Source organism: Cucurbita maxima, unplaced genomic scaffold, assembly GCF_002738345.1.
Source record: "Cucurbita maxima cultivar Rimu unplaced genomic scaffold, Cmax_1.0 Cma_Scf00005, whole genome shotgun sequence".
In the NCBI taxonomy this organism is placed as follows: Eukaryota; Viridiplantae; Streptophyta; class Magnoliopsida; order Cucurbitales; family Cucurbitaceae; genus Cucurbita; species Cucurbita maxima.
In genome coordinates, this window is record NW_019272021.1 from 104,102 (window position 1) to 119,213 (window position 15,112).

The 15,112-nt window shown below is 35.6% G+C and overlaps 1 protein-coding gene across 1 annotated transcript; it reads left to right on the top strand.

Moving 5' to 3' along the window:
- The first annotated feature begins 367 nt into the window (after window positions 1–367).
- LOC111479939 (zinc finger CCCH domain-containing protein 48-like) lies at window positions 368–6,492 on the top strand. Its single transcript, XM_023124856.1, has 9 exons — window positions 368–1,150; window positions 1,281–1,376; window positions 3,025–3,114; window positions 3,288–3,389; window positions 4,778–4,924; window positions 5,010–5,129; window positions 5,243–5,302; window positions 5,788–5,885; window positions 6,038–6,492. The coding sequence occupies exons 1-9, from the start codon at window positions 713–715 to the stop codon at window positions 6,180–6,182; spliced, it is 1,296 nt and encodes a 431-aa protein (XP_022980624.1). The 5' UTR covers window positions 368–712; the 3' UTR covers window positions 6,183–6,492.
- The last annotated feature ends 8,620 nt before the right edge of the window (window positions 6,493–15,112 follow it).

Consider the following 15,112-nt stretch of genomic DNA (forward strand, 5'->3'; position numbering starts at 1 on the left):
TTTAGAAATAAGAGTTAAAATTTAAAAATATTCTAATAAGTTTCAAAATTTTTTATTTCATAGTAATTAAATTCTTAAATGTTTTGAAAGCTTAATAATTTATTTTGTACCATAAACTCGTCATTTTTTTTTTTTTAAAAGATTGAATATGCTGAAAATCTAAATACAAAATAAAAATTTTTCGTAATAGAGAAAAATAAAAAAAAAAAACAAAAAAAATTCAATAATGAAAATTGTAGTTTAATTATAATTAGTATAATTATAAAAAAAATGTATGGATAAAAATTTTGGGGGTGTGAAATGACAGATATAACCTTCTCGTACATCTCACGCTTTCTTATTATACACCGCGTCATCTCTGGTTCTATGTCCATCTCCATCTGTACGAAACCACCACTGTACTTCCCAATTTTAATCTCTGCTCCAATTCCTTTCTAGGGTTTCTCTGACACTTCCAAATTTATCCTTCCCCCTCCTTCCATCTCAATCTCCCAATTCCTTTCTCGATTTTCCCCGAACCCTACCTTCATGATCCTGCTCACCATTCTCCTTCCCCTGTGCTGCCCGCGCCTGCGACGTCCTTGAGCTTGAAGAATCCTCTTCTTTGGCCCCTCACTGCTCCAGAATTTTTTTTACGTCCTATTGCTACTTCGAACATTTGGAGAGACCGATTTTTGTGATCTGGGCTGACTAGGGTTTTCAATTTTAAGGTATGGATGTCGATGGAGGCGGTAAGCGCGTTTTTCAGAGGCTGGGCGCACCTTCCGGGGATGGTAGGAATCAGAAGGTCTGTTACCATTGGAGAGCGGGTAAATGTAATCGCTATCCATGTCCTTTTCTTCACCGAGAGTTAAATGCCCCTCCTCACGCCACTTCGAATGGAGCTACGAACGCTGCTCCCAAGAGGGGTAATGGGTTCTCTTCTGATGATTCGACTGTGTCTGTTCCCCGACGGAGTCCCAATTTTAGCGGCGGCTCGACGTGGGGACGAGTTCATGGTGGTGGTAATAGAGTAGTTAAAAAGACAGAGAAGCTTTGTAATTTTTGGGTTCAGGGGAAGTGTGGTTATGGCGATAAGTGTAGATTCTTGCATACTTGGAGTTTGGGGGAAAGTTTCTCGCATTTAACGCAGCTCGATGGGCATCAGAAGGCAAGTGATATGTGTCTTAAACGAACCTGAATTCCCATTTGTGCAGAGAATTGTGATTTTCTTATCCTATATTGCTTCTATTGACTGCAAATGTGGGACTTAATGTTTCCTTCACTTGTGATTTTTATAGGTTGTAACTGGGATTGCTTTTCCATCTGGTTCTGATAAGCTATATACGGGTAGCAAGGATGAGACCGTCAGGGTATGGGACTGCCAGTCTGGGCAGGTTAGTTACTGACCTCCTTTACTGTGAAAAATGGTGTAGGCTAGTTCTGTTTTGAACTTTTTCAGATTTGAGAGCGATTTCTTGCCGATAGATTACATGAACATAAACGGAACTACTGGAGACTTAAGTTCTTGATATTTCTTAATTGGATGCTGAGGGGTAAGCCGTAATCTAAGTGACTAGATTACATGTAAAGTGATCCTTTCTTTCCATGTATTTTTTATCACCGATGCTTTTAGAATTTCTTGGTTGGGGGAAAGACAAGTATCTTGGTGGGAAGGGTACGGAGTGGGGAGGATAAATATTCACACATACGTACCACTATCTTTTGCTAGTAAAGAGGAGTTTTTCATTAATACTTATAGAACTCTTTCCAATTTTTAGGGTTTTTTTTTTTTTTTTGGGTTTAGGCTGCTGTTTTGCTCTGTTACCATATTTCCATGACTTGGCTTCATCTTCAACAGAAATTTTAGGCATTTGTATTTCTAGACTTGGGCATAGGAAAGGTTAAGAAGTGGGTGTCCCATGAGAAAACAAAAAGCTTTCTCTATTCAACAATGGCAATGGCATACTTAACTTCTTAGTTTATCACGGCCCTTTGTTTTGTCCATGTTCAAAATGCTGGTTGTTTTCAAGAATACCACAATGCTCATCAGAAGCTCTCTGTAACAAGGTTTCCAATGACATTCATTTCAGGACATGTTTATCATTTTCCAATGTCATCCAAAGTGATTTCCTAAAACCATCTTGGGTTTCATGTTGTCTTCAACCATTGTTGTTGTAATTATTTCTTGGGGATTTCTGATAAAATTGAAACTGTTGTGTTGTTATCAGTCAGAGGAAATGCCTGAGTTATTGTTTTGTGAGGAAAGAAAGTAGTTTCTTAAAAATTGCGCTCAGGTTCTAGGCACTGCCAGATGGCTCAGTGGTTTTTCTTTTAAGAAATAAGAAAGTATGTTATAAAAGGCCTCATTTCTTTAAACCACCTCTTACAAAATCTCTTATATTTTATAGCTTCCATTACCTCATTATTTATTATATTATATATTTTGGGTTTCTATCAAAATAATGTTAATAATAATTTTGTTATCATTTTATCCCTTTTCATATATAGAAGATTTATATATATATATATATATATATATATATATTTTTTTTTTTTTTTTTTTTTCATTTTGTGTATAAAAAAGTTCCTACTTTTCGTGCCTTGTACTTGAGCCTCAAAAAACTACTGCATTTCAGTGTATTTCGAGCTTTAAAAAATACTGAATGGGAGAATTCTTTGCCTAGGCGATAATAAGATGAATGTACCTAAAGGTTCTTTATTTTTATTTTTTTTAATTTAATTGTATTTTTCTATATATTCTTTTTTATTTAAGGATAGTGGATTGCTTTATCGAGCACTCTGAAACTGGGGTTGGTATGTGTAAGACGTAACTCTGGGTCTCAGTTACTGTTGTCTTCATGATTTGGAACAATTTTGGGCCTTATATTTAAAGGTTCCGTGTTGCTTTTTGGTCTTTCCTCTTCCATCCAAATTTGTGCCTTTTAAAATGTGGTCTAAGACATTAAATAAAAGGATTTGACATGTGGATTATTCGTTAGTATTTTACACAAGTTTTCTGAAATCTTTTGCATTTCTTTGCAGTGCCTGGCCGTTATTAATCTTTGCGGAGAAGTTGGTTCCATGATTACTGAAGGCCCTTGGGTATTTGTTGGCATACCTAATTGTGTTAAGGTGAGGTGGAAACGATCTGATATGACTTCTTATTAGCTGATGTACAGTTACTGTGTTATTTTGCATAACAGATGAATGGTATGTCTGTAACTGTGTTTTAGCCTATGGATATCCTTTAATGCCGATGTATAGTGATGTGAACTAACTCAGAGAATTTGATATGTGGTCTGTAGGCATGGAACATTCAGACCTCAGCTGATCTGAGTCTTAGTGGACCCGTTGGCCTAGTTTATGCCCTTGTTGTGGGCAATGATTTGCTATTTGCTGGTACACAGGTATTCTCGTTATTTCTGAATTATATCTGTGAGAATTTTAGCGACAAGCTCTCTTGTTTATGAGCTCATCCCCAGACTATAACTATCACATTGCTGTCTTTTACCACTCTGACTAATGACTAATTGACAAATTTGTTGTGTTTTTTTTAATCTGTGGTATTCCTGTTAAAGGAACACATTATATTCTGTGGTCTGATTTTAATTAAAGCTCTTCTTCTGGATAGGAAATGTGGATGGAAAGAAATAGGACATTTTTCAGGATTCTTTTGTAGATCATAGTGCCCATTTGGGGGCAGGGGGCAGGGTTAATGTTGTTTCATAATGGAGCGTCATAATATGTGTAATTTTCCAAATTTTCTAAATTGTGCCCCCACTAGAATAGTTTTATGCAAAGCTCCTTGGTTTCTTTGAGGATGTTTTAAAGTTGTTTCTAAAAAAACAAAGGGAGGAAATCTATTTACCTAAAATTTGGGGTTGCATCAATTAATACCTCTAACTGAAAGTTGTATTGATTTAAACTCTAAACTTTTCTCAATGAATCAATTTAGACTCTCAGAGAATAATGTAGAGGTTTTAATAATTGTATCAAGGAGTAACTGCTCAAGATTAATGATTCTCACTTTCTTTGTAATTTACATTAATCCTTGTGTTTAAAGATATTGTATACATGTGTGAAGGTTAGGCATTAATGAGTTTAAAACGTAATTCTTATGGAGGGTTTAAATATATTCACTTGTGTAAGTTTGGGATCTAAATTGATATAATTATTGGTTTGAGATTTTAATTAGTACAACCCCCAAAGTTTTGGAGTATAAATTGATCTTTTCTCTACATATTATGAATTTTTTGTCTAAATAATTAAAAATATAGATTATCATTTAATTTTTCCTTAATAATTAAAAAAGTTGAGGAAGACGAGAAGACAAAATCACTAATTACATTTGATTTCAGTTCTCTCTAAAAGTATGTTGATTCCTGCCTACAAAATAGTCTTAAGCAATGTGAAAATGATGTATTAATAGTTTTAAGATGGAATCCTAATCAAGGGTATAAGTGGAATCATTTAAAGAACTTTAGGGTTTTAATGGTTACAATTATTAGTTTAAGGTTTAAGTGACACATTCTCCAACACTGAGAGGGTATAAATTGCAAATTTCCTAAATTATTTTTAAGGAGTTAAGAACATGTGGATTTTTAATTTCGGTCTATAGGCTTCTATGATCTCTTCAGTTGTAACATGTAAGATTGTAGCATTTCTTATTTGCTCTTGCTTCTCATATTTGGATGCGCATGGTTCCTTCTAATTCTTGTATATCCGTGGATTTTGCTCGAATACTTTTGAGGTAGTCGTCCAAGTTTAATCTTAATTTTTGCCCTTCTGCACACAGGATGGGTCAATATTGGCCTGGAAATTTAATGTGGCAACTAACTGCTTTGAGCCAGCTGCATCACTCAACGGTCATACCCTCCCCGTAGTTTCTTTAGTTGTCGGAGCTAATAGGCTCTACTCTGGTTCCATGGACCATTCTATCAAAGTGAGTTGAACTTGAGTATTTGTCATCTTTTATCTGCTTATAATTTTTTCCCCTTTCATTTTAATTCTATTCTTTTTTCTTTTAGGTATGGAGTCTGGAATCTTTACAATGTTTACAGACTCTGACAGATCACACATCAGTTGTAATGTCTGTGCTTTGCTGGGAGCAATTTCTTTTGTCGTGTTCACTAGATAAGACAATAAAGGTTTATCTCATTTACATACTGAGTTTCTAATACTCAAAGGTGGCAGTTTGACACTGTTCATGTTCTTTTACCACGGGAAAATTATGCAATGGTTCAACTTGTCTTGCCCGCAGGTGTGGGCTGCTACAGAAAGTGGAAACTTGGAAGTAACTTACACGCACACAGAAGATCATGTATGTTTGTGGTTTTCGTTTGCTTAGTTATTATCTTTTCGTTGGATAATACAAAATGTTCTTTACTAAGTTATGCTCGTATGCTTTATTATTGCTGGCGTTGCATATTTATTTGAGACTCTTGAAAAGGTTGTCATTTTATTAGTGTATGTTACTGCCAGGATTGGCCTCAAATTCAGATGCCTCTTGTAATTAGTCGGTGATCTAATTGTATTAGTACTTTTCAGAATTAGTTTAGGCTTAGGATCAACTAATTCCAAGTCTTGCCAGATCTTTAGTGTCTCTCACTGAAACTGAGAAATGAATGAATCATTTATCCTCTTTGCTTCATTAAAGGGGAAATTCAGAAATTTGGGCTGTCTGTCTTAGATTATAGTTCCAACTGAATTTATTTTGGTATCTGGGGCCATTTTGGATACAGTGGAATGATACCCTCAATCAACATGTTCAATTCATTTATGTGACGTGATGATGATCGTTTTCAGGGCCTGCTTACCCTCTGTGGGATGCATGATTTAGATGGCAAGCCTATTTTGTTATGTTCGTGCAACGACAACTCAGTTCGCCTTTATGATTTGCCATCGTGAGTTATCTTACCCATGTCCAGTATATTTCTTGTTTTGATTCTCAGTTCTTGGTTTTCTTTCTCTCTGTTCTTTGTTCGTTTTTCTGAATGTATATTGAAAATAGTGTTTTGTTTCTCGAGACCGCTTAGAGCTGTGTTCTTGGTGATAGGTTCTCTGAGAGGGGTAAAATACATTCCAAGGGAGAAATTAGATCAATTCAGGCTGGTCCAGGCGGCGTGTTCTTTACCGGTGACGGGACAGGACAAGTGAAAGTATGGAAGTGGTCAGCCGAACATGCAGCGGCGGGCATGTAAAATGTTATGAACAAAATGCAGTGTAACGTAATTTGGTCTATCAGCTTGTCTGGTTAGTTTATACGTATTTTTCGGGGAGGTGAGGGTCTAGTTGGTTCCTTTGTAATGCACAAGTTGCAGAGGGAGTTGAGGCTGAGAATGGTTTTTTTTTTAAAAAAAAATTCTTACTTTGTAGGGAGCAGACATTTAGATGGAATTGTTTACACGATGATGAAAGTCTGAATTTGTAGAGTGGTGAAAAGTTGTAGGTGCGCGGTTTAGAAGAAATATAGCGCTGAATAAGACCCACAGCTTGCTTGCTTGCCTTGCTTGCCTTGCTAAAGAAAAGAAAAAAAAAACCATCACTTGAATGCGGGAGCTTATAATCATGATGATTTAACCAAACTTTCTGGTTTATACGTGTATTGTTTTCTTGCGAATGTTGGGTTTTTTCATTGACTTTCCATTAAGCAGATTCTACAAAATAGTAATGAAGCTTCTTCAAAACAGATTCAATGGCGTAGTTTCATAAGATTATCTCTGATTCTCACTCAGTGTTCATCCATGCACGATTGATGAGTGAATTTAATCATCGCTCATAAATGTAACTCAGTGTTCATCCATGCAACCCTCTTTGCTACTCCCAGAATAGACAGGGTCATAGAGTTGATGACTTTCGATCTTCCCTGAGTCTCAGTGCCAATTTATGTTTAATCGTTTGGCCTTGGTCTTGGCCATAAAGTTGTGGGTGGCTTCGACCATTGTGCTTTTAGCCGATCTATGGTCAACTCACACCTCTGCATACATGAGACTCTTTTCAAATGGCTCTTGGGGGGCACTCAGTATACTCTAGGCTCTCTTTACATAGGAAGTAGGAGGGAGGGGTCGGTTAACGTAATTTTGATTATAGGGCTCTCGCCCTAGGAATTCACTTTTTTCAAATGGCTCTTCGGCGAGATGACGTATACCCAAGCCTTTGGCCCTACTTGAGAAGAAGGTTTTAGAAAACGTGTGCAAAGATAATTTAGAAAAAGAGTCTGAAAGAAAGGTTGAAAGCAATGATGAAAGCAATGATATATGCTAGCAAGCAAGAAAGGAAAAACAACAACTTATATAGCATTTAACTCCGGGTAGGAAGAATTGACAACTAGTCGTATCTCCCTATACTACATTTTGAAGCATTTGGAACTACCTTCCTCTTTCAATAGTTGAAAGGGGCAAATGTCCAAGCAACTAAGATTCGTATTTGGAAAGTTCTTCAAGGATGAACATAAGTTATTTTCAGTAGGTGGGAAAAGGTATCAAGAGCATTGTACAACACATCTTAAGGGTTTTGTAAAAGAGTGGTGGTAGATGGTGCCTCGATTCGACTATTTCAAGATCCGTGGCTACTAATACCAATTTCCTCTAGGGGTCGAGTAATTAGATGTCCATGGATAATAAATGTCTAGTCTCACAATCATAGTTCTTTTGAACTTAAGAAGGATTGTGCAACACTTACTTTCGCCATTGAATAAGTTAACCAACTCAAACTTAGATTAATGATAGTATAAAGGACAACCCACATTGTTGAAATAGTTTTAGAAAATCGGTCGGAAAGTGTTTTGAAAAACATTTATGAGAAGGTAGATCTTATACATAAGTAATGAGAGACAATAACAATATTGATACCATACAACTCAGATAGCAAGATTTGACAATTAATCATGTCTCTCTATAGTACATTATGAGATAAATTATCTTTGTGGTGTAAAGATCAAAAGTTAGAAAAAAGTTGTATAATAAAAGCAAGGAAAAAGGTTTGGAATGAGCATGCAACCATGGGCAACATGCCTTAGATAAGTAAGAATGTGACGTCCTCTCCCATTAAGTTGGTTGACGTCCCTATTGTCACAACCTCATTATGAAGGCAGTAGGTTGTGACCCCCACACGTGGACAGACAACGTGACGCCCATCCAACTATGCGAAGGTCAAGACAAACAAGTGTCATGATGCGACTGGAGAGGACTGTGTATCATCCAACACACCAAGAAGAGTGTGCATTAAAGTGAAGTTGAAAACATAAACAAGGTTGGAGAGAATGAGGCAACATGAGTGTCAAAGACAAGCTCAAAGAGGGTCGGGTAGGTTCCCAAGTCATAACCTCAGAAGTCGGGTTTTGATATGAGTTTCGGCATGCGAATCTAGAGTTAAGTTTGTCAATATGAAAGATGAAAACTCACCATATTTAGTGTCAATCGGATATCCAACGGACGCTCCAGGGGCCATATGATAGCTCGTCAAAAATTCTATAACGACCCTAAATTTTTTACTTAATCTAAGATCGCTAATATATAAATATCATGAACATTAAATGCGAATAAAATTCTTTATTTAAACTTTTTCATAAAACATAACTTTATCTTCAAATATTGCCATCGACTAACATGTTCAAAAACATGTATAAAACGACACAACAAATGGTTAAATAAAATAAATGAAGGATTAAACTAAAACATCCTTTAAGTCTAAGAAAAGTAAATGTGACTACATGTGTCATGGTCTCGAGTTGTTTGAGTATTTATACAAATACTCAGTAATTGATCCACTATTGGGTTAAATGCAAACACATACAATTTCATAAATGAGACTTATCATAACAGTTTATTTTCATACGTCACTATCTTAATGAGAAATTGAGATGTGTACATAATTTTCCTATACACAATCTACACGTGTGAGTATGGACCTACCAGTCGGTTCGCACCCCTCCTGGCCCCCTTTCTAGTTGGGTGAGCATTCTCCGGGAGTTGTTGATGTCGGACACCCATTAGGAATAACGACTGTCACGGCAGTATTATAATAAATATAATGAACGTTCCCCTGCCTAGTAGTGTACGCATCCGTACTATCGTGAAGGAATAGGAGTATCCACACTACATGTAGTCTCAACATTTTTTCATTTTCATTATCATTTAATAAAACTCAGCCAGTGTCTTGTTCATATGATATCATTTTCCATGTCATTTATCACATCTTACATGCAAATGTCGGGGTTGTATTTCATGCTAGTTTATCGTTTTGCATGTCAATCATATCATATTGTTCATATTGCATACATATGTCATATCATAACGTTTTCATTCTTCTAGACATAACAATTCTCATCATGCACATATCATATCATATCGTGTATCATAACAATCACATAACATATACCTAACATACCGGTTCACATTATATCATATCATAAACATATCAATAATCACATATATCATACCATATCCTATATCATATCGTTCTCATACCATTTTACTACATATATATATTCGTCATTCCCATATCCTATCATGATCATATTATTTCGTAAACACTTCGTGGTCATGTCGTTTCCTAACTTTTCATAGTCTTAACATTCTTACACATATCATTGGCATACCATTTCATGAGCACAACTTAGTCATTGTTTTCCAAACATATCCTAATCATATCATGAATGCATCTTACTCATATCCTTTCATGAACATTTTTTAGCCATACTGTTGCTTGAACATACCCTAACCATGTCGTTCTATCAATTTATCATAATCATATCATTTTCTATACATAATCTAACCATGTCATTTTATGAACATCTTGGTCATACCGTTACATGAACGTTTATCACATCCTTCTATATCCTATGTCAAACATATCATTTTACACATCATGCTATAAGTGATAGCATATCAATCACATATCCTAACATATACATATCATAACGTTTCATAAACAATTCACAAGTATCAACTATATGACATGTGCAGAACTACGGGGCACGTGTCAACACACAACAATAAATATAATCATGCCAATAGTAAGACCACTTACCTAGATGTCCTTAGCAGAAGTTCTAAAGAATTCATTAGCAAAAATCCCATAACGGCTGGAGAGGCTACATAGCTTATCATCAATAAAGATGGAGTGGGTGATTTCGAGCCGAGTGTCAAAATCGCGTTCTTGTGATAGCGGGACAGCGATTCTGTGGCACTTGTTCTAACCAAAAGATTCTGTGGTTTGGAACGGGCATGCAACCATAGACAACACGTCCTGGACATGCAAGACCGGGATATCTTGTCATGCGGCCATAGACAACACGCTTTGGACATGCATGACCGTGACATCCTCCCCCACTTAATTGGTTGACATCTCTATCAACCGACTCGAACAAGCAAGACCGGGACATTTTTCATGTGACCATAGGCAACAAGCTTTGGACAATTATGACCGTGACATCCTCCCCCACTCAATTGGTTGACGTCTCTGTCAATTGACTCTTTACAACTTTGTGTTGTAGGCTGAGGTTGACTTTTAGGTTTCTTTGATGTGCTTCTAGTTGATTTTAGTGTTGCGAAGTCTCATCAAATTTGTAAGGGGTTGTTGAAAACTGCTTCTTGGTTCGTGGGCTCTTGGTGTCTCCCCCGTCAAACTTTCTCCTACATGCTTTGCTTTAGGATTTTTCTTCTTTGTCTGAGATCGTGTCGCCCCTCTATGCTTGACGTCTTTTATGTCGGAAGAGTAGCATTTCATGTTACTGACGTGGACAATAGGGCTAGTCCACATCCATGGGAGCAAATGAATCCTATATGATGCCTTTCCAATCTTGTGGAAAACTTCGACTGGTCCAATTGTTGAGAGAACCTTCGAGCTACAGGTTGAGTCTTGTATCTTTCAATCGATCCATCTAGGAGACACATTATTTTGTAAGCCCAAGTAAGAGATGAGTTTGATATCTATTGTTCTTGACACTAGTTCCCAAGTTTAATTTTACTCTAAGGTTATGATTTCTTCCTCCATTCCTTGCTGCGAAGCCATGATTTTATGATGCTTCTTCATATTTTATTGTATTATTTATCATATTCTGCTTATTTAAAAAAAAAACATAATTAGAAAAATTAATCACGTTTAAATAATTTTATTGTTGAAACTCTATTTAGGCCGTCTAGGGTTCCATATCAATCCAACATGGGTTTCCTCCTTCATACGTCCAAAGGTCTTGTCCTTGTAAATAGGGCATCATGCATGTTGCCCACGTGTTGTATAAGTTGTTGTTGAGTTTTTTGATTCCTCCAACTATTTGAAAATCACACATCGTGTTCGTTATACCTCAATAATACCAAACAAGCATTTTCAACACAAAAATTGCAAAGTCACGAACTACTCACGACACAAAAGAAACTCACTCACTAATAATCTCAAGAAATTGTTTCTGATTTGGAAGTTTAGACACAGCTGCAACCACAGAGCATACTAAAAATTCATAGAAATCAGATAACCTACACTAACCTCACTCTGATATCAGATTGTTGAATACAACTCTTAGTGGGAAACACTCTCACTTTTTATTAACACCAATCGAGAAGAGATTGCAAGACACTCTGTAGAAACTACTATACTTTGTACTTTGGATTTCTTGAGATGAAAACCTAAGCAAGGTAGAGATAGTGATGATATTTTAACACAGAGCTCTTCAACTTTCGTGTGGTCGCTTGAAAGGACGACATTTTGTCTAGGCTCCAATTGGATTTTCAAATTTCTTCCTTCCCATGGCCATGAACATTCGAATTGGGCAAACGTGTGGGACATTTTCAACTTCATCAAACTTGTTCGAGAGCTCACATAAAACTTGTAGGAATTGGTTTGAGGGAGTTTGATGGATTACCACTCTTCAACTTTGAAATCTACTCATTTTAGGACTCCTCCTCCTTTGATTTTGGGAAAATGTTGTCTAAAACTTTATTTATAGATGGAGTCTTAACCAACCTTTGATTTTTTGGAAGGTCGATCCAAAAAATCTTCTCCAACGTGGGCATCACACAACTTAATTTTGAGTATTAGCAGTTGGATCGAAGGAAGCTCGATCTTCTTAAACATACTGAAACTTCAGCTTAGTACTATGTTTATAAAATATCCATGAAATTCTACCCGTAACACCAACCCCCTTTACCTTAATATATAGAAAAAATTTAAAAATTCTTGCCGTCAGTGCACGAAAATCGTCTATTGACACCTCATGAATCTCCGAAATTTTTAATGCTATTTTTGAAAATTCATGAATATTTTTTTAAACGTGTACTAGCGTTAAGACTATTTTTTAATTTTTTTAAAAAAATATAAAGGTATTTTTTAAGTTTATGGGTTGGATTATGTTGTATAATTGATTTTTTTTAATTACTTAAAATTTTTTAGGACATGTTACGTTAATAACTAAAATTTCATAAAATTAAAATATCAAACATTCAAGTCACAACGCATTAATAATATGGTTACAAATATCAAATATTATATCTTTGTATTAATTTTAAAAATAAGGTTGGGTTAGATTGTGATTCTATTTTAAGTTGATTGTGTTGGTCATTTGACCTAACTAAAAAAATGTCGGCTGACCAACCGGTCTTTCAAAAGTTAAATGAAAACAAAAAAAATCTAACCCAACCACGGTTTATAATTTGAATAGTCCATGTTTTCAAGTTATATGAACGCTCTTAAACCCGACATTTATAATTTAAGTTGGATAGTCTAAATTAGTTGAATTGAATCCTTATCTTGTTTGGGTTTCTTAATTTTTTACTTGGATCCTTTAAACTTCTCTTGAGGATCTTAAACTTTCTCGAGTTATCTTATCATTTTTTGTGGGGTCTTACATAACAAATCTATGATGTGCATGGACTACAAGTTTTGTGAAGGACTCGAATGGAGATCATCGTTGTATTGGGCTAAAATGGACGAGTTTTAGGTGGTACTACACTATTCTTTGCATGCGTCTCAAGGGCTAGAGGTAGGAGACGATGGTGACGTGGTGGTTCGAGTGAACCAACCACGTTACCCAGTTGATATTTCCTTAGTAATTTGACCCGTTCACCCCTTCTTAGCCCAATGTTCATGAAATTTTTTATTGATCCAAAAACTAAACTCAATTTGCTACCTGTCCAAGAAGTTTGAAGAAATTTCAGCCTCGAAAAGGTCGTGAACAGAGCCCCTGAACACATTAGATCAAGTAAGTAGCCATATGGAACAAATTTTAAGAAATACTTGTAGGAGTCTATTATGATCGAGGGCAAATGATTGATTATCATGTTTAGGAGCTTAATTGACCTAGTTCTATGATAACTAAGGCTAGAAAACCAGAATAGTATACAGTTTAGCTTAGTTTTCAGTTATATAGCTTTTGTGCGCATAATTTGTGAACTCTGATGGTTTTATTATGCGTTTTTCTATCATGATTATGTTGATTTGTTATCCTAATACACATGATGAGTAAGTTGTATGCCTTTATATGATTATGTATGATTTAAAATTTGAAAATCGGTTATATTTCAATTATGATTTAGACTATTGTTATGTGTCCTCCTAGAGTGTCTGTTATGATTATTTTAGCCTATGAGCTAGTGTCCACATATTTTGGTCCTAGAAAATAATTATGGGTCCCACGCTCTTGTTTGGGTTGACCAACTATCTTGGGACATTTAGCGTACAACCCCTATTTGTGAACTAGCCAATAGAGGTTAGGGTCTACTTGTACAAACGATTTAATTGTCACCCATAGGAGAGTCTAGGAGTTAAGAAGGGTAGCATGGATTGTGCGTAGTGGAGAGCAATGAGTTTTTACTATTCTAAATCGAGAGGGGTGTAAACATATAGTTTACAATTAGCCTAAAAAGACGGTGAATAGACCGTTAGTGTTTCTAAGACAGGTAATTTATTATTCTAACTGAGGAGGGCGTATGAACAAGTAGTTTACTACTTTATGCTTGAAAATGCCGTGAAACAGGTAGTTTGCTGATCTTAATAATAACTAGATGTTGTTTGACACAACTAGGGAGAATCCTCCAATTAGAGCTCAATAGGTAGACATGTGTGGAGTGTGGTATTGTTTAAGACCAAAAGGGCTCCTCCATATTCATGAGTATTACCCTAGGGCCTTTTCAGGGCCACAACGACTCAAGACGCAATTCAGGCAAGTTGAGGAGGGACCTAGGTATAAGTAAAATATAGAGATATGAGTACATGAAAACCCTTGAGACATGGACCTCGAGATGGCTAGAGTACTCCTTATAGGAGGTATGTATAAGTTTTAGGTACGTAGGAACCTAAAAAGCTTAGTACAAACATTAGGTGAGTTTCAATGTATAAGATGAGTTTGACGAGAGCCTACAAGTAAGTTGCTTACGGAGTATTTTTTAAATTTACTCTTGTTACAATTTATTTTTCAAGTGACTAGCAGATCGATGCTCATGGTGAGAGCGTGCTGTAGAGGGGACCATCGACCTAAGTTGTTTGTTATTTTGCACTTGTCTTTTGAAAATCATTTCATTCGGAAGTGATCTTTGTATTTACCTTGATTTAATGTATTCTAGTGTAATGCTTTATATGGTTTGTTTTCAAATGCAAAAAATTTTACGGTATTTTTACTACTTGTGCTAGCATAATGATCCATAATTCGATGAATTAAAAAACGAATCATTACAAGAATATAACGGTAGATTCTCTTTGAGATTGAATCTTACTTTACAATTTAGACCATTCGTATAAAACTCTCGAGATAGATAGCTAGGATTAGATGAATCATTTTATCTTCTTGATTATGCCTTATTATTTATCTCGTAACTTTAACTTTAATTGATGACAAAATACAAAAAAAAAAAAAAAACGTCAATAATGTGTCATCATTCTTGTAATATTGATTGATTGCAAAGACTAAATTAAAAATATTAACTTTGGAGGAATGAATTTAAAAAGCTTCCAAAAGTTTAGGAACAAAATAGGGAAATACAAATCGAAATTTGAGTTAATTTTGAAGGGTAGTTTGGTCAATTCAGTTACCTATAACGCAAGGTTTAATTAATACGCAAAGCATGGTTTAATTAATAATATATTTTATAATTTCATTTGTGACAAAATGAAAAGAAGAAATATATAAAGGGAATGGACC